The 27,872-nt window shown below is 40.5% G+C and overlaps 1 protein-coding gene across 9 annotated transcripts in view; it reads left to right on the top strand.

Moving 5' to 3' along the window:
• Positions 1-27,872, top strand: part of ppfia2 (PTPRF interacting protein alpha 2) — a 158,848-nt gene that overhangs the window by 112,374 nt on the left and 18,602 nt on the right. For all 9 annotated transcript variants that reach the window (XM_042402503.1, XM_042402504.1, XM_042402506.1 and 6 more), the window contains 15 exons: positions 3,520-3,684; positions 4,924-4,998; positions 10,473-10,583; positions 14,408-14,629; positions 16,113-16,259; positions 19,161-19,295; positions 19,965-20,048; positions 21,257-21,388; positions 21,483-21,545; positions 21,959-22,050; positions 22,611-22,743; positions 23,823-24,040; positions 25,490-25,730; positions 27,456-27,485; positions 27,603-27,733. In XM_042402503.1, the coding sequence (XP_042258437.1) occupies positions 3,520-3,684; positions 4,924-4,998; positions 10,473-10,583; positions 14,408-14,629; positions 16,113-16,259; positions 19,161-19,295; positions 19,965-20,048; positions 21,257-21,388; positions 21,483-21,545; positions 21,959-22,050; positions 22,611-22,743; positions 23,823-24,040; positions 25,490-25,730; positions 27,456-27,485; positions 27,603-27,733 (1,979 nt within the window). The remainder of the gene's footprint in view (positions 1-3,519; positions 3,685-4,923; positions 4,999-10,472; positions 10,584-14,407; positions 14,630-16,112; positions 16,260-19,160; positions 19,296-19,964; positions 20,049-21,256; positions 21,389-21,482; positions 21,546-21,958; positions 22,051-22,610; positions 22,744-23,822; positions 24,041-25,489; positions 25,731-27,455; positions 27,486-27,602; positions 27,734-27,872) is intronic.

Below are 27,872 nucleotides of genomic sequence, written 5' to 3' on the forward strand. Positions count from 1 at the left end.
TCTTGCAGGACTTCCGACCATTATCGCCCCCTCCTGCAGAGATTTTGATTACCTCTGCCGGCTAAAAATGGTTTCTATTGAAAATCTGTCTGCCTCATCCTACAGGCAACAATGGATTTTGCTTGAGACGGTGATAACAAAAAAGGGGATAGAAATATCATTCATTGTGTCTCTGTTTCTCTTAAAGTTAGAGTCATACAAAAGATGCAGCAGACTTTATGTTATTGATCAGATTTGGGGTAGGGATGGCAGTTTTGCTTCTCTTTTGTTACTTTATTTGGAACCTCATATGGATGCGTAACATTTTCTGGAAGACGATGCATTTACAGGACATGCGTGGTTAAGCTCAATAATAGCTTTTATGAAATTTTATCCCATGATGATGATGCTGACCACTTGTTCCAACCAGCATTAAGGTAAATATAGATTTAGAGCCCTCTATTTTCACATTAGACTACTTCGCATCCCTTTTTTTCAGACCCCAGAGTCTTTGGCTGTACTGCATGATACAATGCTTGTCTTCAATTTCATGCTTGCTAGATCTCATCATCGAAGACGCTGCTGATGTAAACACAGATGATCTCAGCAAATCCTGTAAAAATGATGTAACCATGGGAAAATTCACCTATATTACATTAACTGAGCTTTGCAAGACTGTCGCTGGCTGTAAAACTCCTCCACCTCATGTATGGACCCTGTACCTACAGCGTTTTTCTAAGCAGGTGTTCGACAGTGTTTCAAGTCATTTCCTGAAGATTATAAATACGTCTCTTCAAACAGCCATCTTCCCAGATGCCTTCAAAACAGCTGCTGTTAAACCCTTACTTAAGAAACCAAACCTAGATGGTAATACACTGACCAGCTATATGCTGATAGCCAACCTTACATTCATTAGTGAGATACTTGAAAAGATAGTTTCAGTGCAAATAAACTCCTTTCTTAAAGAAAACAATATACTGGATGAATTTCAGTCAGGTTTCAGAACAAACCACAGCATTGAAACTGCTCTTGCTAAACTGAAAATTAAGGTCTCAATTCTTATCCTCTTAGATCTAAGCGCAGCCTTTGATACGATTGTCCATGATATCCTAATCAATGGTCTTGAAAAGTTGTTTGGTCTTTCTGACTGTTTGTTAAACTGGTTCGAAACATACATCAAATGTCTGAGAAACATGACAACTGCTTTTGGGTTGCACCAGGGAGCTGCCTTGGACCATTATTATTCTCACTGTACTGCACTGTACTGTATGTTGCCACTTGGTGACATCATTAGAGAGCACAATGTATGTTTCCATAGCTACGTGGATGACACATAACTACATCTCCGCTGAACCAAGTGATGCTGCAGCTATAAACTCATCACTACATGTCTTTTTGCAATAAATAAATTGATGAGCAATCATTTTTTTAAGTTAAACAAGGACAAAACTAAAATCCTACTAGTCAGCCCCAAAACAAAAAGAGAAATGCTGTACAATAATCTGGAGAAATTAACTCCCCGGATTAAATCTGAGGTTACAAATTTTGGTGTTATCTTAGATTCATATCTACGCTTCAGGTCCCACATCAAAAAGGTGACGAAAACATCATTTTTCCACCTTAAAAAACACAGCTAAAGTACGACCATTTATAAATCAAAAAGATGCTGAAAAACTGATTCATGCCTTTATTTCAAGCCGACTCAATTACTGTAATGCACTTTGTACTGGCCTCCCGAAAAAACCACTGACAGACTTCAGTTCATTCAAAACTCTGCAGCTCGGCTATTAATCAGAACCAAGAGGAGAGAGCACATTAGTCCAGTTTTAGCTGCTCTGCACCGGCTTCCTCTAACATTCAGAATTGATTTAAAGGTCCTCCTCCTTACATACAAAGTACCAAGCTACATTGCAAACTCCCTCATTAACTATCTGCCTTCAAGAACACTGCGATCATCTCCTGCTGGTTTACTGAAGGCTCCCAGCAACAGCCGAAAGAAAATTGGGGATGAAGCCTTTATCAGTTACACCCCAAAGCTACTGAACACACTACCGATAGATATCAAGGAAGGCAGCTCGCTAAATACTTTAAAAAGAAAGCTAAAAACTTATCTCTTCACTATAGCCTTTAACTAGCTATGACTTTCCTGATACAGGAATTCATTTTTGCACTTTGCTTCACTCTTATGCTCTGCTGCTTCTTCTAAAATGTTGTATTTTAATTGAATTTATACATTCTATGCATTCTATGTTTTATTTTCCATCCTTTGTTACACGAGTTATGGCGTTCTTTCTGTGCTTTTATGTTGATTTTATGTCTGTTTTCATGTGAAGCACTCAGTGCATGCAATTTCTTTATTGTAAAGCACTTTGAGCTGCGTTCCTTGTATGAAAGGTGCTATATAAATAAAGTTTATTGTTATTATTAAAGTCATTATTGATGAGAGAGAAAACATGTAAGCCAGTTATACACAGCAAAGTGATGCTTTTGCTGTCTTCTTTTACCACCAAGATCAATATAAAAGAGGAGATATTGTATAAAACTCGTTCCAGCTTCTTAAATGTGAATATTTTCTGGTTTCTTTTGTTTCTTTTTTCTTTGAATAATTAAATTATATCATGCTTAGTGTGTGATGCTTAGTAAGAATGTTTGTAGAGCTTTGTTTAAAATGCAAGCTGCACAATACATGTAATCCAGCTGCAGATTGTTTGGCAGACTCAGAAGGGGGACGTTTAGACTAGTGAGGCGAAGGTATGCCAGAGATGAAGTCAACGAGGTTTGCAGGGATCAATTTCATATACAGTAACTTTCCAAATCTGGCACTACACCCTCAAACCAGATCATTATTTTTGGGTTATAATATTATATCCTTGGACGATACCCAGGAGGGGATGAAGTGTTGAGATCTGTATGACCATGAAACTTCCACAGTGTCTCTATGATTCAGTTTAGAAACAAAGAGAAAGGAAAGCAGAGGATCTTGTACACTGATATCACAGCTGAAACTGGGCGAGATGCAGCAATGATTAATGTTTTATCTCTGCAGTCGGATGGATATTCTTCCTTCCAGTCACATACTGTTTTTTTTTTTTTTTATCCCAGTTGTGGATGCTGTATAAGCTAAATTTCTGGAAGTCAACCCCACAGCTCTGCATCTCTTTTCTGTCCTTGTGAAGCTTTCTCCTGGCAGTTGACTTAACATGCTAACTAGCAACCTGGCAGCAACCTACATTAGCATAATCCCTTTTGTGCACTGTTGAAAGGATTGTAGTCACTTTTGAGTAGATTTGACTTTTTCTTTTTACATTGTCCATAACTTTTAAAATGTCAAGGCATTACACATGTCACACATTTCACTAAAAAATAATTTTAATTACTGTAAATGACTGTTACACATCTGATCAACTACAAATAACTGGAGTTGCAAACCCTTTTCTCATTATACCTGCACCTGACTGAATTATCCTTTTGTGCAGAGGATTTCTGCTCTCAAACATGATGATGTCGATGTTTAATGACCTCTCATGTGTGTCTCTTTAGCTACTGCTGGAGCATCTGGAGTGCCTGGTGTCCAGACATGAGCGGTCACTTCGTATGACAGTGGTCAAGCGGCAGGCTCAGTCTCCTTCGGGAGTCTCCAGCGAAGTCGAGGTCCTCAAAGCACTCAAGTCCTTGTTCGAACACCATAAAGCCCTAGACGAGAAGGTAAGCCTGCCTCCATTAGCATATCATTTTATTGTCAAGGTGTCTGTCTGAGCAACACATGCAGTCAGTTATATCAAGAATATGTGTTGGTCTTGATTTAGCTGTTTTACATTTACAATAAAATTAAAGGATAGGTTCACAATTTCTTCTTCTTAGTCTTAAATACACAATATTCAGGTGTCTAAATGAGCATTGAAACATGTAATCATTCATTTTTTACCTCTTGCAAAGCATGAGGTCCATGTAAATCACTACTCTTATGCTGCACAGGTACATCAGCACCCCTTGTTGTGAGATTCATGTTCACAAGAAAAACATAATGTTGCTATCCAACCTCCTTGACAACTATTTGATTGAGTGTTCAGTTCAATTTATGAACCAAAAGGGCGTCATATATAATTACTGAGACAGCGACACATTGTATATCTGATCAGTAACATATATATCAATGTATTATTATATTGATGGCTTGAACAGCTAACACCAGTTGATGCAAACAATGCCGCTGCAGTGTCATCTCTTTTCCTGTTACTGTTTTAGCCTATAAATGTCCCAGCTAGCGTGTCTCCTGCCTTCTCACAGCTTGCTGATTTATGACCTTAGCCCCCTGTGTAACATCACCACCGCCCCTGTCATTCATCCTCTCCTCTAAAAGCCATCATTTATAAAAGCATATCCAATAGCGTGCTGTTCAAGGGAATAAAAGCTGTCTTGGGCAGCTGGGGGGGGGGGAGGCCTCCTGACTCGGACCCTGGCTAACTTCTTAATCCAGGATCAACCTCCTCTGAAATCTGGCGTCCTGTTGCGCCACAGCAGCGGTGGTGCACAGTCACCACGCGGCACAAGTAATTGCTCCATCACAGCCGGGACAAACCTAGAAGCACACACTCTGAGTTTCTGTGAGTTCACAGAGGAAGAGAGAAGCGTAGGAGGGGAATCTCCTCCCAGTAACCGGTGCTTTAAAAGCAATAAAAGCCTCATAATGCTTCTTTGATGCCAGAGCAAAGTGTTATTGTGAGGCTAAGGGAGGAAAAGAGGACATCTCTTTCCGCTGCAGCAGGAGAGCATCTTTTCTACCGTGTTAACCGCTTATTGCCTAGACTTAAATTTATCAGTAATAAGGAAAAAAATACTTTTCTGCAAGGCCCTTTGTTATGAATCAAACCTTCACATGTTAATAAGGTGGTTCATCAGAGAGCAGGCAGGTCACGATATGTGTTTGGTTGTTCTGGTTTACAGGTAAGAGAGAGACTTCGGGTGTCGCTTGAAAGGGTGTCTGCCTTGGAGGAGGAGCTGACAGCAGCCAATCAGGAGGTAAGAGATGACAATTAATATATTCTGATATATTTCATTCTCCTTTATGTCATGCTTCCTGAATAGACAGATGGATTGTAACATGAATTAGAGTCTTCTGACAGACACAAGTAATAGTTCTCAAGGTTGGTTTGTTTTTTTTTAATGATGAAACTTTTCAGATTATCATGAGGAAACTTGATCATCAAAGTAAAACAGAATGACATACATATACACTGTGGCACTTTTAAAGTGTTTTACATATAAGAAATTAATTTAAAGGAAGATATGTTGTTTTGACACATACTGTTTTAAAGTGCTTCACATAAAAGAAACAAGCAGACATGTAAAAAAAAAACATTGCTACTTATTTGCAAATCTAGAGGCAAGCCTAATGATGAAAAAATGAAAGCAAAAAACACCATAAAAATAATGAATCATACATTAAAAGGCTGTATATGTATCACACTGCACATTCACTTGTGTTGAGAAACATGTTCCAGCTCATAGAATAAATCCCCATGATTATGCTCTGCTTGTTTCTGTGGATGTACGATGCCGTTCTCTTGAATGAGAAAGTGTGTCCAAACTTTTGACTGGAACTATACATCTAATTTATACCAGGATGTGTCTTGAATTATATATCAACTCCTATACAACCAGAGCACCTCTGCAGGCTTCATTTGCCATCATCTTTCCAGGGAGTAGTACAAAATAACACTGTGCACATGAGTGGATGAAGCATAGCTCTGACAGAAGTACGGGTCACTCATACTACGGTGGTCTAACTTCTTCTCAACCTCCTGGCTCAGGCCAACAGCAGTACCAGAGCAGCTCTCGCACTGCAGATGGTCTTGTTCCAGCTGAGAAAAACCCTCAGGCTGGCACTTCACAGCCTGTCAGACATGCCAGTCTGACACTCAGTCCTAGAATAAAAGTCGGTAAGGAAAAGAAGGAGGGGCGGGGGATGAAAAGCAGAGGGGGGAAAAAAGGTTGGGAGGTGTGTGGAGTGGGTGGATGGACGGACAGACAACAAGATCGAGCTGGAGAGAAAAGAGGAGGGAATGCAAAAAGAGCAAAGTGAGGGAGAAGACAGAAATAGAGATGGCAGGTGGGAAGCAGAGGCAGGTTGTGTGTGAAGGTGTGTGTGTGTGTTAATGAGGGTGCAGGGGTGCAGTTGGTCAAAGAGCATCTGACAAGGTGTGGAAACAAGACGGTGAGGAGAGAGTGAGGCTTTACAGACAAACTGTAATGATGTGTTTTGGACGGTAAGTACGAGCTAAAGCTGCCTGTGGTCTGAATCCAAGAATAGGTGATGTAGGATCCGGGCAGAGAGAATAAAAAAGAAAGGGTGAACAGTTAAAAAAATAATGTGACAGGTCGCTGGTTCCCAAAGCTGTCTCTCATTTTTCTTTTACAGCCTTTAAAAACCACCAGACAAACTCTGCTTTCTAACTGAACTGTAAAGACCATGACAGACATCTCTGTAGAGCACTTTGAAGAATTTTCTCACATCACACAGCCAAGGTTAGAAATACCGTACAATACATCTGCGAGGCCGTCCCTCATAAATGGTTAACACTACAGTTGTCAGTGTGGTAGACAGATGACTGATTGGACCTTGAGGCTTTGGGAGAGGCTGTTAAACTGGCTTTGCCGAATAGAAATGTCCACACTTCAGAGGCTCTAGGGAGGCGGGCAGAGCCGGGAGCCAGCGAACCAGTAATTGATTTGGGATGGAGGTCTGGTATGAGTCCCTTCTCCCTGCGGGGGTTTGGACAACGCAGCCATGCCTGATGAAATCAGTGGCCTTTGACCTCATGCAGTCATAGGTCTTTAAGTGGCCACACACTGATTACTGTTGGTGAGATTGCTAACAGCAATTTGCTGTTATGGAACTCACTGCACTGTAATACAGACTATGTTGGAATCTGTCTGTTTACTGACAAAATAGAAATGACACACAGTAAAGCAACAATAGAAATGAAAAGTTGACAAGCATGCCAAAAAAATCACCAAAACTTCAATTAATTCATTAGTTAATTTTTCAGTCCAAACATTCCCCTTTTTTTGACCCCATTAGCGGCAGAATGGCAATTTCTGTCTATCACTTGGTCCAGGCTGAAATATCTCAACAGTGGATTTCCATAATATTTTGTACAGACTTTCATGGTCCCCAGAGGATGAAGTCTGCAGACTTTGGTGATCCCTTGACTTTTCCTCTTGTGCCACCGTGAGGTTAATATTTGTGGTTTTCAAGTGAAATATTTTCACAAATATTGGATGAATTACTAAGACATTATGGTACAGACATTCATGTTCCCATCAGGATGAATTTTAATAACACTGGCACCACAATCAGGTCAAATTTTAATTTCTCCACAACATTGGTTAAATACCTGCAAAACTATTTACATTCATCAGCATTTGTACTTTGTGAGCAGTGCTACTTGTCAAATATTAGCATGCTAACATGCTAAACTAAGATGGTGAACATGTTAAACACCATACCTGCTAAAATATTAGCATTTTATCATTATCGTTTAGCATTTCTCCAAACAACTTTATATTTGTTACTTTGTAGTATAACATTATCGCACTCTACTAAAGATCGTTGTTCACTTCACCTCACTTTTTACATTCAATAATAGATAACAGGTAAGAAAGAGATCTACCTTGGGACCAGTCGGGTCAAAGTAAGATTGAAGACTTTGTCAGAGGAAACATGTTCCTGTTTCATCCTGTCTATTCTAATCCTGTGCTCTCTCATCTTTGCTAAAGAAATCCCAAGGTACCACTGCCAAGTTTAAATGCACAAAATTAATGTGTTTTTCACTCTTTGTTTTTTCCAGGAACTTTGTGTATATATATTTGTATTGCGTGTTTGTTTGCGTGTGCATTTTCTCCTAAGCATGTGATTGATTGTAATTTAAGCGCATTGCAGCAGACACTTCAGTGCCCCTGGCTCTCACCTTGACAACATCAATCTTTTATACTCTAAGAACCCCCCCCCCCCACCCGCCAACCTTCCCCTCACTCCTCCTCACATTTGTCCAATCTCTCCTTCATCACATTAACTCAGGCAGTTCTCTCAATCCAACACAGGAGTGTGTCTAAAGAAAGATGAGGAAATCATGATCCTACGCAGTAAAAAGCTCATCTTGTGCTTCTTATCCCTCTTTTCGTCTTTCCTTTAGATGTCTGCCTTTGATGAGAGGTAGATCGACAACATCAAACAGAAATAATAGGATCCGTGTTCGTTTTGCATCTGGCAAACTTCTCCTTTCTCTAATTTTAGAGCTGGAGAAGCATCTGTAGCGCTCCATTCATCGTTTGTTGTGCCTTTATGTCAGGGGTTGTGTTCGTGTTTGATCTCTGAGCTGGAGAAATTACAGACAATCTGAGAATAATGGTACCGAAACATACGGAGGCATAATTATGCCCTCGTTAAAAATAATGAACAGAGATGTACTAAAGGCAGCGTGCAACAGCGAAGAAGCCAAGCTGTTGTTGGTGAAGTCTCAGGCTGCAGATTTAAGCTTAATGTAAGGTAAACCCATCCATTGTGGATGGGAGATAATCATCTGTTAGTGCCCTCTGTCCCTACTTTAAAGAAATCCTGCCATCAAATGTGACTCTTGCTTTGGTGTCAGAGAGGGCAGGTTGGGATTGGAGTTTAAGCTTAATAGTGTCAATGGCAGCCAAAGTCACTTGTGAGTATTGTTCCTTTCATCGACAGTCACGTCATTGATTGTCCTCAGGCGTCCTTTGCTGTCCTGCATAATTCAGAGCAAATATCTGTTAAGAGAAATTCACTTGTCTTCCAGATCCTCTTAAAACAAGCTGTATGAATACCGTTGAGTATATATTATGATGCATCACGGTATCTAGGTTGCCTTGAAATGTGAAATTAGCTAAAAGACAACAACTACAAAAGAAGAAAAACATGCAGATTGAAGAGTCCTTGGTGACTCAGAGATTAAATCATTTTCAAAGCATCTGAATGCTCGTACAGTAGAACCAGCATGGTGCAACTTTAATCACAGCATCTTGCTAATAGCACTCGACATGTATTGGTTTTGTAGATGTTTCATTACTAGAGCAGGGAATAAGAGTGTAATCATTTTGAGGTGAAACATCCTGGCATGTTACAGTAGGCTGCTTTCTGTGATTGGATATGTTTTTTTGTTTTTTTTTATGATGACTTCCAAAAGGAAATTCCAGTTTCATACAACTTCTCATAGAGTTTTATTCTCATAGCTTTGGGCTTCATTTGGGATCTATGGGGCAAAAAACACATGCTGTCAGATGATCATAGCCAAATTTATTTTGAAGAGAAAGTCAAATTGTTACTCGAAACGTCCATTTTAAATGTCAATCAGTTTACAGACCAGCCTCGACCTTCCGTACATACTGTAGTTGTGCACGTACACATTTTTCATGTGCAATGATTGATAGTTATCAGTGTTTCAGGTGCATGAACTTTTAACCTCCAAATAAAGTGGTCAAGATAAACTTGTAACTATTGGCTTGTTTACAACCTGTTTGACTTTGTGTTCCCAAATTAACAATTAGTTTGGTGAGTCCAGTGTTATCATAACCAACAGAAATTATGGCCAATTCAGCAGGTTGGACAAAAAGGAGAAGACCACACGAGTTATAACTTAAAACAGGTTTACTTCACATAACTACAAGAGAAAAGAACTAAAGCCAAGGGAGAAAGGGAGAGTAATCAGGCAGTAATCCAGATGAGCTGAATCTCCCTGATAACCCAACTCCTCCGTCTTCCGTGCTCCTGCAGAGAGCAGAGGGTCATTACAACTACAGCACAAATATTGTGCTTGAGGCCCAGCACCGGAATAACTGCTTTCATGAGAAGGATGTTTCACAGAAATATGCTATCTTCATCATTTTTAATGGTTTGTGCGCTGCAAATCACCATCTTACGCCCACAGCTTTAAGGTTCAGGAATGTCTTGTTTTGGAAAGCACACCACGAGGCACCACCAAGTCTAAAGGGGCTTCACATTGTTAATAAGAGACAAGTAGCCGCCAAGTACACTGTCTCCCTTACCCTTCCCTGCCGTGAGGAAAGTGATAATCACATGGTGTCTGTCAAGGAAGAACCTAATAATTGTTGTCAGTCACTCGTCTGACAGGATTATGACTTTAGGACAGTTGCTTAAGGTGCCGAAGCGAGACACGAGGTCCGCAGAACAAGATAATTATAGTGATTGTATCAGTGAGTGCTCACATGCTTCATGTTGGTTAAAGCCATGTTCCAGAAATTCCTGCGGGAGAGGGACATACTGTAATTTACTAGTATTGCATAAGAGGGAAACATGAGGGTTGCAGTTGATGCCTTTGTGCTAATTTCATGTTCAAACAATGAGGTTTTCAACAACCTCCAACATTAATTCTGTGTGTTTCTATGTGCATGAGGTATTCTTATCATATCTTCAACTCTGACCTCTTTCCTTTTTTGCCGTCCTGCAGATTGTGGCCTTACGGGAACAGAATGCTCACATCCAGAGGAAAGTGGCGTCCGGAGATGGAGGAGAAGACATACTGGAGGGTAGCGAAGCTCAACAGAAGGTCCACAGCAAGGTGAGCTTCCTCGATAAAAAAACTGAAAATGATTTTCTTTTAATTATGTGGATGGACACATCAATGTGCTTTGGTTTAATCTTCTGCAGGGTGCATTTGACACATTTTAATGGCAGGATGTGGTCAAGCACAGCATCAGTCTAATTAGGTACAAATGTAACACGTTTTATATTGGCATGGTAAAAACTGAACTGAACTTAATTTACTCTAGGTCCTGATTTCATAAATCCTCAGTTATATTTTCAATCAATTTTATCTCCTTACATGGCGGTCTAAATGCTGTTTCAAAACCCTCTTCACACTGTCAGGAATACTGTATAATGTTGGTGGAGAGAGATTATTTTATAACATCTTTGTATCTAAAAAAAATATCAGAATCTGCCTCAAAAAACTCACAACACTGCAAAAACTCCTCCACTAGAAACAACACCAAATATTCCAATTAGTTAGATTTACTAAATACAATGTCATATAAGCAATGTCAGAAAGTCAATTCAGGTTAAAGTTGCTTAGATTTAGCAGGTAATATCTTAAAACTCCAACAAACGTTCTTAAAATCTTGAAATGTCATAATAATTTTTACGCCATCCTATATGGGTAGTTTTAAGTTTGTGTACTCAAAATATTCACACAACCTGTCTTTTCAACATCGATCCTCATGCACTTAATGCCACAATTACAGCACTGGCAAAAATCATTATGTTTACACCTTTGGTTCGGCGGTATTGTTTTCCCTGCTGATGTAATCGTCACTATAACACGTAGAAATATTTGCACATCTTATGAATAGGTTTTGATCGTACATTTAGCTCCTCAGGCATTCTGAAGGTGACCCACAATCAGGTGAAAGCTCTCGCTGTGACCTCAGCCCCTCCAATTATGCAGGAGCACACATAGACCGGCATAGCTGAATACAAATTTCCCTCTGATTATTAATTTAAAGACCGAGGTGTAACTGCATCCACATGTACTAGATTATACAAAACAGAGACTGATGCTGTTTTATGTCAGGAGCATCAGAGCCCAAAAAAAAAAAAAAAAAAAAAACCCAACCCCAAAGCAGACCCTAGAAATCCTATTTACATGCAGACAGCATCATCTACATCCCACAGAGGATACCTGGGTAGATCAATGGAAATGCTATTACTAGGCTGGTCTGCTGGAGGAGTGGGGTTGTGGGGGGGAGGGGATGTCGACAGTAAAGAGATGAAGTGTGTGTTGTGTAGATGGATGGGCTAATGAGGAGACAGCTCTCAGTCCGCTCTGTTTTGTGAAGATAAAAAAAGACCGAATATGATCACTTGTTGTTTTTATTTGCAAAAGAAATCGCATGCGTGTGTTTGAAATGTATAATTCTCATAGTAAGGTGACTGTAGTGAGAGTGAGGGCTAGTTTTTCGGTATCCCTGCAGTCAGAGGGACAGACAGACACATGCCGTCAAGGTGGAATGACAAACCGTGATCTGCAGGAAGCACGGTCCCCTCCACTGTATTCGATTAATGTGGCAGGTGGAAAGAGGTCAGCGAGAGGGGAAGAGAGAGTCAGATGGAGCGAGGCTCTCCAAGTGCATATTGACCCATTGAGCTCTCAAACCTTTAGAGTAGACTCGGATCTGCCTGATAACCAGCTAATGCAGTGTGACAGACGAGGCCTGTTGCTTCACAGTTTTAAATTTTTCATTCGGTAAACATCCAACACCGGACTGGTTGGAAAAGCTTTTACTGAAAAACACTCTAAAGCTGGGTTACTTTTTTAAAACAGTAACAGACATTGAATGTCTGTGTGAATATTTTCAATTCCTGTTGGTACAAATTAGGAATGTTCACAGATTAATCCAAGATGGTAACTACTGGTTTTATTGGGTCATTGGCCCAATAAAACCAGTACAAACAAGTTAAAACAGATATAAACAACTTGTGCTGCCATTTTGGCACCATTTTACTAACTCTTCGGTATTTCTTTTTAATAACATAGCCATCCAAAATTTCCCACAGCCTCTTGTAAAAACTAAAGGGCTAATCTGAATATTTGTTCCAATTTGACCGCTTGTAATTATTGTCTGTATGATATGACTTAAACACGGCATGATAGTCACATAATAGATGCTTTTTAAAGGGTCTATTCACCCAAATTGCAAAAACCCCAAAAACTCCAACATATTTTCTCACTTATCCTAGAAAGAGGAGTCTAGCTATGCAGATAGTTGTGGTTTTATTTGTCCAAGTTTGGAAATATCCATCTCTGAGATTTCTGCTTTCACCCCAGTACAAAGGGATTGAATGTAGTTTTGTTTGCGGTGCTCCCATTACTCCCAAAACTGTCCTTGTTGCTCAGAGCAAGCCACAGACTTCAAACATATCTCAAAACCAAACCAAACATACCTGCTTTTAGGGTAGGTAAGAAAATATTTAGTTATATAGATGCACAAATGAACTTTGTCTAATCTCTCTGTATAAAAGATTACCCGTTTAAACTCCCAGTCCTTAAAATGCAACTACCTCAGTGTTTCAGGACGGAGAAATGAGCACAATAATGGGAGCCACAGTTGCATATTGTATCATCTGTGGGACAGTTGAGGCATTTTAGAGTAAAGCGGAGCTACATCCTTGAAGTTGGTCCTTTACTGTACGAGACGGGCCCGGTGCCGAAGCACTGGTATTAAAATCAGCGGTGTGATTTAGTGGGTCCTGTTCCCTGCTCGGGCGAATCATTGATCACAGGCACCAGGCTGAGAGGCCCAATTAGGTTTGTCCTCACAGATGGATGGCTGAGGACGTGCAGCTGGGCCTGATACAGCACAGAGACAGAGATAGATAGAGAATAAAGAGATCGCTTTTCCTCAATCTTCACTTCCACCTGTTTTACAGTAATTACATTTGAACATAAAGCACAGACTTTGTTATTTAAGTGGTATTCAGAGTGAATTTGTTATTTAGTTGTGATAATTAAGTTGTTTCCTGATGTGTTAGTCTTGGCTCTGAACCCTCTGTGTAAGTTGCAATCATTAATCTACCTCATGCGGAGACCCGGGGAGATGCACAGAGTGAGAACTCAGCGAAACCTAATCATATTACTAACGCAAGTGTCAAAGCAATTTCTCCGGTGGAGTCTGGAGTGATTCTCAGTCACCCGCTCTTTGTCCCCATCCAAAATCAAAGCCAAAGCCTTGAGCTCCTGAACTTGAATTTATTAGTGTTAATGTGTATAACTCTCAAAAGGAGAAATACAGTAAATATCTGTAGTGGGAGTAAGAGTGATTTTTCAAGGCTCACTCAGGAAACCAGGGCAAGACAGGAAATCAGAAAATATAAGTCTATTTATCTCTGTCATTTTCAATTTTGCTAACGTATTTCTTTTCCTACAAGATGTGTTTATGTTATTGGATGCTTCCAAATGTTCTAACTTCTAGTCCTCCTTAGGTTAAAGCACTTTTTAAAAGAGAGGTTTGTATAAAAAAGTGCAAATTTTAAAGACACTAGATTGTTGATTTATTTTATGTACTCTACTGGAACTGTCTTTCACTAAAGGGTGTCTTTTTCAACCCATATTGTTCCTGAAATTAATAAAAAATAAAGTGAGGAAGTCAAAAATATTGTGGCAGCATCCCTAGATCAAGGATAGTTGTGTGCTCCATCCCAGTTTTATACCTTTGGTCAATCTTTTCTTTCTTTTTTTTGTCAGCTTTTCCTCCGTTTGAACCAGACCCTTCCATAACCTCGCTATCTCTGATCTCTAAGAATGTGTGATGTGGAGTTTAATTATTTATCAAACTCAAGCTGATGGTGCAGTCCCTTCTTTACTCATCTCTCTCTCTCTCCCCCCAGCGTCTGTCCAATGGCTCCCTGGAGTCGGCCCACGACGCGAGCCAGGTGGTGGAGCTGCAGGACCTGCTGGAGAAGCAGAACTACGAGCTGGCCCAGATGAAGGAGCGCATGTCCTCCCTCTCTTCCCGGGTCTCTGAGGTGGAGCAGGAGCTGGAAACCGCCCGCAAGGACCTCATCAAGTCAGAGGAGATGAACAACAAGTACCAGAGGGACATCAAAGAGGTTACAGCACACAAATACACACTGAGGATAGAAAGAGAAGCATGCACACACACATTTGGGAATAACAGTTGCAAGAGACACATCAAAGAAGGCTTGCAGTGGCCTAAAAAAAGCATCTATTAGCATACAGTCTCACACTCTCCCAGTCCCCATGACTGTATGTATCACTCAAACACAAATACATGCTACAAAATTAAAAAAGCCTTTATTATCATGTCTGCCTGAAACAACAGTGAATCCCACAAATATACCATAGAGACAAACCCCAGTCGTCTATATAAACACTTCTCAAGGACACACATTAACACTCGATGTTAGAAAGGCTCCAAGGAACAACAAGCAGCTGTCTCTGCGTCTGCCACCAGTTGCTCCTTGAACACTTTCAAGCATCGACATGTAAAGCGCAAAACCAGCCACTTTCCTGGGAAAAAAACGAGAATGTTTGTGTCATAAATTGGCAATTAAGATTCCCATCATAGGCCTATTCAACACATGTGTGGGCGTGTGTGTGAGGTGAATACCAGAGAAGTGGACTGTATATGAATATAAGCTGATCCCCCTCCATAGCCCTGGGCTGAAATTGCTATTGATTGTTAACAATGCAGGCAGAGGCGGTGATTGTGGACTGGCAAACACGGCCTTATCGGACGGACCGTGTGTTATTATACACTGCACCGTCTCCTCTGAGGGCAGCAGTTTATTCAGCTCCCCTGGTGACTACTGTTTTTTTTGTTTGTTTGGTTTTTTTTGAGCGTTTTTGAAACCACATGTGCTCGCATTGGGTTTGCGTCTGCAGCGATTCCCCACGCAGGAAATTAACTCTCAGAGCTTCAGAGATAATGTTGCCGTCACGAGGGGGGAAGCTCATATCGCGGAGGCAGCGCGAGATAGAAGATCAGAGCTGTGTGTTTCTCCTTTATGAGGCTTCATTGTTTGTCGTGTTTATTCGGTGTTTGACTCGTTTCTTGTGTAGATTATACTGCGGTCATGGCGTGAGTTTTATTTAGTCGACTTGGAGCTCTACTTTGTGGTCACATTTCAGGTTCAGTGACTGTTTTAAGGCCTACATGTGATGAAAAGATGCAGCTGTAGCTTCCATAGTCGTTACAAAAATTTTGTACTAATAACATGCAGCTGCCTTGTTTGAGTTATATTTGACTGCACACTGTTATGAGGACATTTTGCACACATTTAATAGACATCTCTACATTAATTACAGTTTGTGTCATGTTTCAGGATTAAATTATGCAGTGATATAAATCAAGCCTGTGAGGATATTAAAATTCATTTATGCAAAATACATTAATGAGTTTACAAACTGAAATTAGAACTGCAGATGATTTCGCTGTTGTGCCAAACTTGCACATGAACGAAACAGCTGAAATTTAGGGGGGGTAAAAAAAGCCTCGATAAGAACAATCTCGTCTTAATTGTTGTCTTATTGCTGTTGTTTTCTGAGTACTGTTTTTGTGTCTGCGTGCAGGCTATGTGTCAGAAGGAGGACATGGAGGAACGGATCGTCACGCTGGAGAAACGCTACCTGAGCGCCCAACGAGAGTCCACCTCGGTGCACGACATCAACGACAAACTGGAGAACGAGTTGGCCAATAAGGAGGCGTTCCTCAGACAGGTTCGTACAATCCAAAGAATGTGTTTGACACTTCTGCTTTCCTTTAAAAAAAAACTTTGATTTCAAAAGATTTCATGTTTTTTTGTTGTTGTTTTTTTTTCAAATTGAGCTCTTAACGTCCAGGTGGCCACTGAAATGGGACCATTCCTTGCTGAAAACATTTTTTCAACAATGTAACTGGATTCAGGGAAGAACTATGCTTGCAGCTGGTTGTGTAAGCTAGATAGTTCCTGTCAGTCAACGGAGCCTTTTACAGCTGTTCCACAGAGGTTTTGGCAAAGAGAAAAACCTCTTGACATTGTGTCAAATAATGTCAGAGGAAATTACTGTATTACCGGGGAAGGAATTTTGATGGTTTTACTTTAAAAGTTTACTTAGAACAGACGCACATGGCTCAAAGTCATCCTCATAATTGATGTAATGCTGTACGATCAAACGATGGTACGGATTTATTCTCTTTTGATGATTCTTTGTGATTCATCGCAGCCAATTAGATAAATTGCCTGGCCATAGAAGATTGAGTGACATTTTCATGAGTACAGGCTTTAGCACCAGCTGAGCTCTGGAAGGATAGAATGAATGTCATACAAATATGAGCAGAAGAAATCACATAGACATCACGAGACACAAAAGCACCGTTCAGCTTTGCTGTGAAGAAAGTGGCTGAGACACCGAGTGATTTCTCTGTTAAATTATCTTCACAAATACATTTAATCTCTGTCAACTTCTCCCCTTTATATACAACCAACCATAAGCACCTCATCAAGGTATCATCTTCTATAAAACATACATGCATCCAGAAACCTCCTTAAAAATTAACCCTAAAGCCTTTGGAGGGCCGACTCCTGCTACCACACACAAACATTCTTCCTCTCTGGCTGTGTAATGAGTTTACTTTTTGTTGTGCCAGCAGCCCAGCCCTGGGATCTGGCTGCTGATGTCTGAGGATGAGTTGTTCGGGGGAGGGGGGGGGTGTAGGCTTGGCAGATAGTACAGAGAAATAAGGGGATGAGAATAAATGTTGAGGAAAAAGACAAAAAAGATGGCTGGAAGGGCACCTAGGGAGGATATCGCAAACAGAAACATGCTGTCATGCTTCCCCTGGTGTCATCTCAAACACCGATCGGATGGTGATGGTGATAGGGGGTACAGACAGAAAATATCACTGACACACGCAACGCAACACAGCCCTGGCCCTCTCCAGTCTAATTATTGCATATTGAGCTGCCAGGCCTGATGCTTTGGGGAGCAGAGCATCTGTCGCTGATGGCAAAGGCTGCCAAGCCATCCCCCCAAAAAAAAAAAAGTCTTAAAACTGATCAGCCCCCCGAGCAAGGCGGGGAGAAAAATCTTAACACGCAACCAGAAAATATAAGTCACTCGTGGCAGTTTCACTACTAGGTTTGATTTCAGTATTTATAAAGGGTAAAAGTACTGTATCTGAATGCCTAATCAGGTCAATTACCGGTATCTGCTGAGTAAAAGTTGCCACTGTCACTCTTGGCAATTGCAGAGTTGCTGCTATTCTTACTCTGTTATGGTGCTATTTTAAAGATGAGTTGAGGCACACAGCCAGAGCCAGAACTCCTACTAAAGACAGATAGCTGTGATTTCTATTTTCTACCAGGTTATGATGCTCCGCCTGCATAAAAAACAAAAAGAAAATAATCTCAAACACTTGCATAGAGATTCACAAGAGCTTTTCATTATATTCTACTCCGTATACAGTCTGGTCCGGACAAATTGGGACAAATCATAATATGGTCCACTTTCCTTTTATTAATGACATCTGCACAGAAAACAAGGCTTTATTTGAAACAAGATATTGAAATAGGTATTAGAGACCTTTATTCCTAATTCCCCTTATTTTATAAATACTTTTAATTACATTTTGTTAAGAAGACTCCCTGTTTTCTCATCTGCTCCAGTTTTATTTTGCTGTTGCTGCTGTATGCTGTTAATGCAAGCTCAGCACTTCCTCCATGTTGTCTTGATGAATTCAGGATCACGTACATTTCCACAGCACCCATCCCAGCAGTACGAAATATCATTTTTCTTTCGGTGTGGGGGTTCAGCGTTTGGAGTGTATACAATATACAGTATAGTAGTACAGTACAGATAGCTTTTTCTTTGTGAAGCAGTTTGATTAATAACCATCAGCACATGTCTTGTGTTGGAGTACATAGACTTTTCTTAATAATAACTGCAAAAAAGTACAATATGAAAATATGTATATAATACATGCTGTATATGATCCCTTCACCTTGCTGTTAGTCTTTTAATGTCAAACATCTGCAGGGAATGTTGACTTTCATTGACAGTAACTTAACACCAAACAAAGCGTTAAGGCGCCGGTGCACAGTTCTTTTGTTAGAAGTGCTTGAAGGATGGTCGAACAGCTTCAGAAACTCCCTCCACCCACACATGTGAACTGAGGGAGCTGCATCCATCAATTTCTGTAACTTTCAATAAGACACTCACGCCTACTTCACTCAGTGATTGGCCAGGTGTGAGAGAGAAGAAAGGAGCTGAAGTTAAAACTTCTTTCAAGCTCCCCCTTTCAACTATGTCTGTCACTTTTTGTAACAAACGAGTGCAACACACAAAAACCTTCCAGGTGAGACTGTCTTATCCTCGTATTTAAACAATTATCGCCTCTCATCCCTCTCCGTGACAGTCAGATATTCACCTTGCCTTCGTGTGTGGCCATTTGAAACAACTATCACCACTTTTGTGCAAACTAATTTGTTTCACATCATAAAAAGATCAGACAGTTCTACTCTGTTTTAAGGTAACCAATAGCTTTACTGCTAACATTTAAGGGCTCAGTCACATATTGGCCTTTTTTTCTTCATTCTTAACTCTAAATCTAATGCTTTCTATGTGTGTGTTTGTGTGCAGATGGAGGAGAAGAACAGGCAGCTACAGGAGAGGCTGGAGCTCGCCGAGCAGAAGCTCCAGCAGACCATGAGGAAGGCCGAGACGCTGCCGGAGGTAGAGGCCGAGCTGGCGCAGAGGATAGCGGCCCTCACTAAGGTAGGAAGACGCCTACGCATAAAGACCTAACTACACTGTACTGTTGACACATTCCCACAGATGCCCTCCTCTCTAGATTTTTCTATACCTATGTGTAAGTGTGCACGTGGTGTCATGTCATGACGTTTCAACATGTCCCTCTCCTCTTCCTCGGCCAACGTAGTCTGACTCCAGCTCCTCTTCCTCCCCTGATGATTATCACTTTGTTATGGAAGCTAAACTCCAAGACATGAACTCCATTCTTAGGAAGGTAGTCCCACAGGGCATCACAGCTACTGCCAACTCCTGTAGAGAGCAGATTTCATTCATTTATCTTATTAGTGTTTTGTGTGTTTACTGGGATTCTGCTCTGGCTGTTCTACCACCATGGGACAGCTGCATGGCACTTCTGGCTGGAGCTCATAACTTGGCAGTGCTGGAGCAGCTCTCTTCCTCTTTCATTCTGTCCTTTGGTGGCCTCGTTCTCCATCTTCTTCCTTGTCGCTCTTTGTTTCAATCAGCTCTTGTGTCCCGTTACGCTTGAAAACAATAGATCTCCATCTTTAAGTTTTGGGGTAGAGGCTTTGGCTTGTGTCGTCGCCACTGCTTTTCTTTGTCACCCTTCAGGCTGTCAGAAACCCAGATCATCGTGCCCTCTTTTGTCCTGTCTATGCTGTGATCCATCTGTAGGCGGAAGAGCGTCACGGAAGCATCGAGGAGCGAATGAGGCACTTGGAATGCCAGCTGGAGGAGAAGAACCAGGAGCTGCTACGGGTGAGTCACTGCGGAGGCGTTGTGCCAGGCGACGTTACCCAGGCAGCCACTCCTTCATGAGCATGACAGCTTGAGGCGACTGCAACTGATGTCTTATTTACCAATGAAACGTGACCCAGTTAGTGTTTCACACACATTACTGATAAGAAGATTTGTAAAACGCTCATAAAAGACGCAATAATTTTTGGCTCGTTGTTGAACTTTTTATTGCCATATTGATGAAATGATCTTCAAAGTCACATTTGATTCCAAAAGAACTGTTGCATACATTTGCTCTTACAGGGTTAAAGTTGTACTGAATTAAACTGAATTTAATTGAACATATCATAATGAGAAATAAGACTTTGTTGTTGTCGGGAGCTTAGATCTCAGCAGTTGATAAATACTGTCATTAAATAAGAGGAAGAATTTCATGTCTCATGTCTAAATTGGATTTAGAATCACAAATATTATGTTTTTCTACAATATATATGATTCAATTTAAATCAGCTTTGACATACATTACTTATTGTACCAGGTGTTTATTTCTAGATATTTGTATGAAGACTGTATGTCTATAAAGTGACATTTTTTCCAAAAAAAGTTGTTTGTCTTCACCAAACGTAATTTGGTTTCTGGAGCTCCACACCTGAAACAGGCAGTTTGGAAGCAAATAATAGCTGTAATAATTTAAATATTTTAAGCAATTGAATACAAAATTGAGAATATAACCACTGCTTAATACTTAAATGCCACTGAATTTATAGCACTGAAAATATTTGACTTTGAGAAGCAGCTATCTGAATTTATATGGTTGAAATTCCCCTCACTGGAATTCTAGTAGGTCATTTCAAGTGGTGCAATTTTGGCTTGACTTCTTTTAAGGAATTTTTATATAAAAACAAACAAAAATTTCCAAAAATCAAAGGCATAAATACAAATTTCTTTAATTCAATCAGTTGAATTCTGGTCTGAAAATTTAGATCAGGTCAAAACGTCTGATTCACAATCATCAAATTGGTTCGGGAAAAGATGGTGAAACAGTGAAGAGTACGCAACTTAAATAACACCTCTAACTGCAAAATCCACACCAAGACTAGACAGTTCTCCAGAATACCCTCCCTTTAAGGTAACCCAATAGCTTTACTGCAAACATGTAAGGGCTTGGTTGGTAGATATACAACTCTGGAATAAAACTCTTCAATTTTCCTACTCCGTTATCCCTCCAGGCTCGACAGAGAGAAAAGATGAACGAGGAGCACAACAAGCGCCTCTCGGACACGGTGGACCGGCTCCTCACAGAGTCCAACGAGCGTCTTCAGCTCCACCTGAAGGAACGGATGGCGGCTCTAGAAGAGAAGGTTAAAGACGGCAGCATATCATACAATATCACTTCTGTCCGATGAATGTCAGGAGGACGTGGATTTCCCTAAAAACCTTTTTTTATCCTTGCAGAATTTGTTAATCCAAGACTCGGAAGGTTACAGAAAACAGTACGAGGAGTCGATACAAGAAAAAGTAGGTTGCAGAAATTGAGAAATTAACAGTTTTTAAATAAACTTGTACATTTTACATGAGGTTGCCTTAATAACGTATTTTTTTAATAGAGAAATAATGAGGTTGGTTATTGGCATTAGTTTTATTTTTTATAAAGCTTTGCTGTTGAATAATCATAAGCTTCTCGCATGGGGAAAGATAATTAGATGAATTTCATGAGCAATATGGAAAACACTTGAAGGTATCGCTCTGTCAGTTAGTATTCAGCAGCACGGAGATTATCGGTCCCGCTTGCTCTCAGCCACGTCACTCCGCAGTGTTGACATGCACCAATATGACTGTGGTATGATATACTGGGATAATAATTCTTTGGGGCGTGCAGTATCACAGACAAGTCCTGTAAACGACATCTTGTCAAATTGTTTTTTTTCCAGACGCAGCTGGCAGAGGAGATTGAGAAACTGAGATCAGAGCTCGACCAGTTCAGATTGAGGGCAGGCTCCCTCACAGAACCCACCCTGTCACGGTAGGTCGTCCCTATGTGGGCGTGAAATCTTTTTTTTTTTACACTGAATACCATATATGCAAAAATGCAGCATCCATACCAATTGATAATCCAATCTACTGATTCCAGTAGCTTTAGAAGTCGTTATTTAATCTGTCATTGATGAAACAATTGCTTTTCACTATTATTAGAAGCACTGGTATCACTGAACTCTCCGTATCTATTCTTGGATGTTTTCTGGCTTCCCTTTCATGCTGCATGAAGTTCTAATATTACAGCGCTGATGTGTTGACAGTAGCAGCCTTAATCTCCTCCATAGACAATTTGCAGCCATAGAGGCATGCATAATGAGCTCTGATCCTTCAAGAAGTGCACTTTACACCACATCACGGTGACTGAACATTAACATACTTTTTTTTCTAAATATTGCGATCTGTCTCACAGTTTAGGCAAAATCCCTGTTAATGCTACAGAAGTGTTTAACAGTTGTTCATCTTTAATGTGAGACCAAGGAGATGTTATACATACATACACAATATAGAACTTTAGCTGCAGCATTACTAAATAAAGATCTTTCTCAGGTCTCATCTGGACACATCAGCCGAGCTTCGATTCTCGTTGGGATCTCTGGCTGAAACCCAGTCGGACCACTACCGCTCAGCCAAGGTCATCCGGCGGCCAAGGAGAGGTCGAATGGGTCTGCGGGAAACCAAGGTATGAGGCACAAGATGTGTTCGTCTGTTGCTATTGTTTTCTACTTTTATAACTGCTGATCATCCCTGGTTTTCAGTTTCAATACACTGAGTTGAAAACACCATTAACCATTAAGTATGAAATCTATCTTGAAGATCCTGAGGCTGTAATGCAGCATCAGATTAACATCTTGAATGCATTAGTATCAGTATGTACTTTTAACTGAATGTTTAAGATTATTCTAGGTTAGTGCAATTTCGATGACCTGAGACAAAAGAACAATTCCTGTCTCGGTGCAGCAGGGAAAAGTAGGTTAAATACATTGTTAGTACAGTAGGAGGAACAAATTATCAGCAGGGGAGTATAGGTGGGTTTCAGTAATCAGATCAGCCCCTCTCATCTCTTTTAAAAGTGTTTTTTTATTGGCCAGGAGGGTAGAAACCTGCTTTTCTCAGGATAAAATTTGTCCAGGAAGTTCAGACTACTAATTATACTACATATCAAATATGAATATATTGTAAAAGAAATGCAGATCCACAGGTAGACTGTGTCTCTTTCAGGAGCCAACAAACTCACTGTCACCAATGATTTCCAGGCATAATAAGGCCCTACAAGTTAATTTAGAGGACAGTGATGTCTCAGCAACTTGTAGTACAATAAATGCTTTCATAATTTTTGTCTTTATATGCGTATATTTTTCTTTATTGAGGTGATTAAGAGGGTTTCAGTCAGTTAATAAAAGTGTATTATATTAACTAGCAGATACAACAGCCTTGCAAATGTGTAACTTTATTGAACCACAAAAGGGCCTCACTGACCTTGAATGTGTCTTTTACAGGAGTTTCCTGGTCAAAATAGCAACACCACATAGAATATAAAACATAGATGTTACAAAATATATGTAAATCATTGACATATAATGATTTGCCGTGAAAGTTATTGTGATAAAATCAATATTTTAAGGTTTTTAAATGAACATGACAGAAACTAACTATTCTGGCCTAATCCCTTCATCTTCCCCGATGACTTTAAGTTTATTAACTTGTGCAGAATAGTTAACTAGTCTGGTTTTCATAGTCCGTTCTTCTCTCCACGTGCAGGCTAAGTCGCTCGGGGAGCATGAATGGCGTTCGCAGCAGCTCGGGGTTCTGGGAGGCCACCACTTCGAGAGCGATACGGAGATGTCAGACATCGATGACGACGACAGGGAAACGTTGTTTAGCTCCATGGACCTCCTCTCACCCAGCGGCCACTCTGATGCACAAACCCTGGCCATGATGTTGCAGGAGCAGCTGGACGCCATCAACAAGGAGATTCGGTACCTGACATACCCTGCAGTATAAATTCAATATATAAAAGGCCAAATTCCCAGACATATTGATTTGCTTCCTATACTTATTGCTTTCTTAATCCATTTTGAAATCCAGTTAGCAAGTAGTTAAGATCCTGTCCTGGAAAGCTGTCCCTTTTTCAGATTCCTTTTGCCTTTGTGTAGATAATCTAAAATGTGTCTGACTTAGAGGTGATATGCTGCTTTTGGATTGGGTCCTGTTTACAAAGGATACTCACCACCATTCTTGGCTTCTGAAATATTTCTGATATTCCACCCAGAATATATCAAATTTGTCTCTGTGTTAGAAAATAACACCCTGTTGAGAAGCTTTTTTTCCAATATTGTTATCAGTATGTTCCAGACACTCATATATGTTCCTCAAATTATACAAAAATATTGATAAATACACTTTATCTGTGCATTTAAAGGCCTGTCAAGGTCATTCTAAAAATATCGATTTTAGTGGAGCATCACTTAAAGGTGCAATGTGTAGGATTCAGTGGCATCTAGTGGTGAGGTTGCAGATTGCAACAGACCCTCCCAATCCCCCCCAGCCTCTTCTCTAGAGCCAGTGTTTGGTGTGTCCGTTCTGGGCTACTGTAGAAACATAGTGCAACATGGCAGGCTCCATGGAAGAGTACCTGCCCCCTATATAGATATAAAAGACTCACTCACGAAAACATAACGATTCTTATTTTCATGGGTGCACTAATTAAAACATACTTGTGATTATTATATTCCATTTATGCTAAGTCCGTGCTACTAAATTCTACACACTGCACCTTTTAAAGGTATCAGTTTTCAGCGTGTCTGTGGATTACTCTTCCTGTCTATGAACCAGACACTATTCTTGTACGCACAGAATTTTTCGGGAAATGTGATCTGCCTCTTATTAATGTTGTAATTATATTGTACTGATGAGTATTCATAACCCCAGGCGCCACTACACTTTATTCCAAAGGTTGTTAATGTGCCTTTTGGTCTTTGCTAATTTACATCCCCATCAATAGACACAGCGCCACATTTCTTTCTGGAACAGTTAATTCAAATCAGATGGCAGATAGTGTTCATGAATCCTAGGAGTCAAGCTCTCAGCTAATTGCAAAGTTAAACCCTGGGTATGGTTAAAACTAATGACCTGACTTTTAGCCTTTTATCTCCTAATTACTGTAGTTCCCCTTATACTGCAGTTATTTAATGGGAAGTCCAGGAATCCATGGGCTAAATTGTGGAACAGTGATACTCATATCAAGCTATCCTTTTGAGTCACCTAAGACTTACAGCACTTGACACCAGATTTGTATACCAGAGTCCATTATTATTCAAGTCAAGCCAGAAATTATCGCAGTTGGATCTTACTGTTATATAAGCTCTGCAGATACCGTTTCTCCGACTGACTTTTCATCCCTCCTCCTCCTGTCCTCCTCTCCGCAGGCTGATACAGGAGGAGAAAGAGTCGACAGAGCTACGGGCGGAGGAGATTGAGAACCGGGTGGCCAGTGTCAGCCTTGAGGGCCTCAACCTGGCCCGTATGCACCACCACGGAGCCTCCATCACTGCCTCAGCCACCGCTTCGTCCCTTGCGTCCTCCTCCCCACCCAGCGGACACTCCACCCCTAAACTTGACCCTCGAAGCCCCGCTCGTGACATGGAGCGGATGGGGGTCATGACACTGGTAAGTTAGATCGTCTATCTCACCACCAACCAGCCCCATACACACATCCATCCTTGGGAGTCTAAATACAGCAGGTAACATTTTAACTGTTTGAGGAACAGCTAAACCCTGCAACAACTGTCCTCCCAAATAAATCATGCAAATGAGTAACGAGTGTTTTCCTTAAAAATTTAAATGGTTATTTGAAAGATTTCTCACTTGTTTGAAGCAAGTGGTGTTATTTCATTACAGAATTTTTCAGCATTTGTGACTTGTGGACAGTAAGAGCTTTTTAATTAGGTCTGTCAATGCATTTCATTAAAAAAAGTAAAAACATGGTGCCAAAAACCTCTGAGATACTGTTTAAAGTAGTAATTTTAAGAGCATTTAACTATTACAGAGGAATTTTCATGCGGGATGTAAATTGAAGAGTTGGGTTATTAATCAACAAGTTTAGTTATTAACTATTGCAGCGCCACCATCAGGCCATTCAGCATACCTTTAACCCCAGAACACAAAATATCTCATACAGGATCGAAATGGGGATGGGAAATGGGATGTCAACAGATTTTTCCATTAAAAAAATTGTGACCTTTAATTACACTGTATCACAATGATTTATTTATTTTGTATTGTTTGGAACAGGGGACACATGTCACCAGTCTCAATCTCATACAGACAAGTGGTGTCTGAGATATCACAGGTCTATTACATTATGAGAGCTACAAGTGTGAGATGTGACATGGTTTTTCTATGAGACAGCCTTTTATGAAAGTCGCTGACTCTCTCTGATTCTGATTCTGTGTCTGTCGTGCTGCTGTGAATGATGGACTGAAATACCTTTCAGGCTGTGAGGGATTTACTGTGCTTTCATCAAAAAGGCTATGTGATTAAAGTGTAAGCATTTGAGCATTTTCAGGGAGAAGAACATAAAGAAATAGATGTGTAGAGAGATGTCTTTTCCTGTAATATATTGCTCACTCCCTTGTACAAAGTATATGTCCAAAGCGCCTCTGTGTGTGCATTGGTTTAGCTGGTGTTTGCAGGTTACAGTACAATATACTCACAGTCCAGTATTGAACAAAACTTTGGTAGAAAGAGATAAAGAAGCAGAAGAAATAAAGGTTAGGCAGCCATTCTGTCAGGGAAGCATAAAGTATCTGTGTACATTAGACTTGCTAATTTTTGAAGACTTAGCGTGCAGAGAAAGTCGTGACAGAAACTGTCTTCCTCTGTCAGCTGTTGTCATGGAACCCAGGTGTCTAAAGGATGGTTTATAGTCTCACCCAGAATAGACAATAGTATTTTCTACCGCGCTGTCTCTCTTTCTCTAACTCTCTCACAACGTTGACCTGAGGCTTAAACATTCCAGATGTGCCCATCAAGAGGATTTTCTGAACACTACAATGCTAAAAATATTCATATATGCCCCCACAATCTGGTACAACAAAAGAGGGATATAATATGAAAATGTCTCCTTTACCCAGGAGCTTTAAAGGGAATAAGGGTTTGAATTTATTGATTCAATAAATGTCTTGTTTACGCATCTTTCTTTGTCCCTTCAGTATTGATTGTGATTGTGAATCGGTGCTCGCTGGTATTGGACAAAGGCTCATGAGCACCTAATGTTAATGACATTTGTATGAAGGAGCCAATAGTCTTTCATTTATTGCCAACATGGTGTTAATGTTTTTGTCCATGCTTAAGCTCATGGATACTGATGATTTTCTCATCTTTTCTGAACAGCCCAGTGATCTGAGGAAACACAGGAGAAAGGTACACACAGCAAATTTTTGATTAAACCATAATTTCACATTCATTCAAGGTTTAATGAAAAGGTGATTTATCATTGGGTCGCATCTAATGTCCCTTCCCCTCGCCCTGGTCCCTCAGATTGCTGCGGTGGAAGAGGACGGCCGCGAGGACAAGGCCACCATCAAGTGCGAGACGTCCCCCCCTCCAACGCCACGCACCGTCCGAATGACACACACACTGCCAGCCTCCTCGCACAATGATGCACGAGGGTAGGTGTCAGCTGTGCAAACATTTCTTAAAGTCGGAGGTAATCCCATTGGTTTAGATGTTTGCGTTGTTTACTGAATGTTTAGTGGCTAAACTCTCATTAAGGCTGCAGTCAATCAGTATGTGAGGGTTTTTTTAGTT

Source organism: Thunnus maccoyii, chromosome 23 (genome assembly GCF_910596095.1).
Source record: "Thunnus maccoyii chromosome 23, fThuMac1.1, whole genome shotgun sequence".
Taxonomy (NCBI): Eukaryota; Metazoa; Chordata; class Actinopteri; order Scombriformes; family Scombridae; genus Thunnus; species Thunnus maccoyii.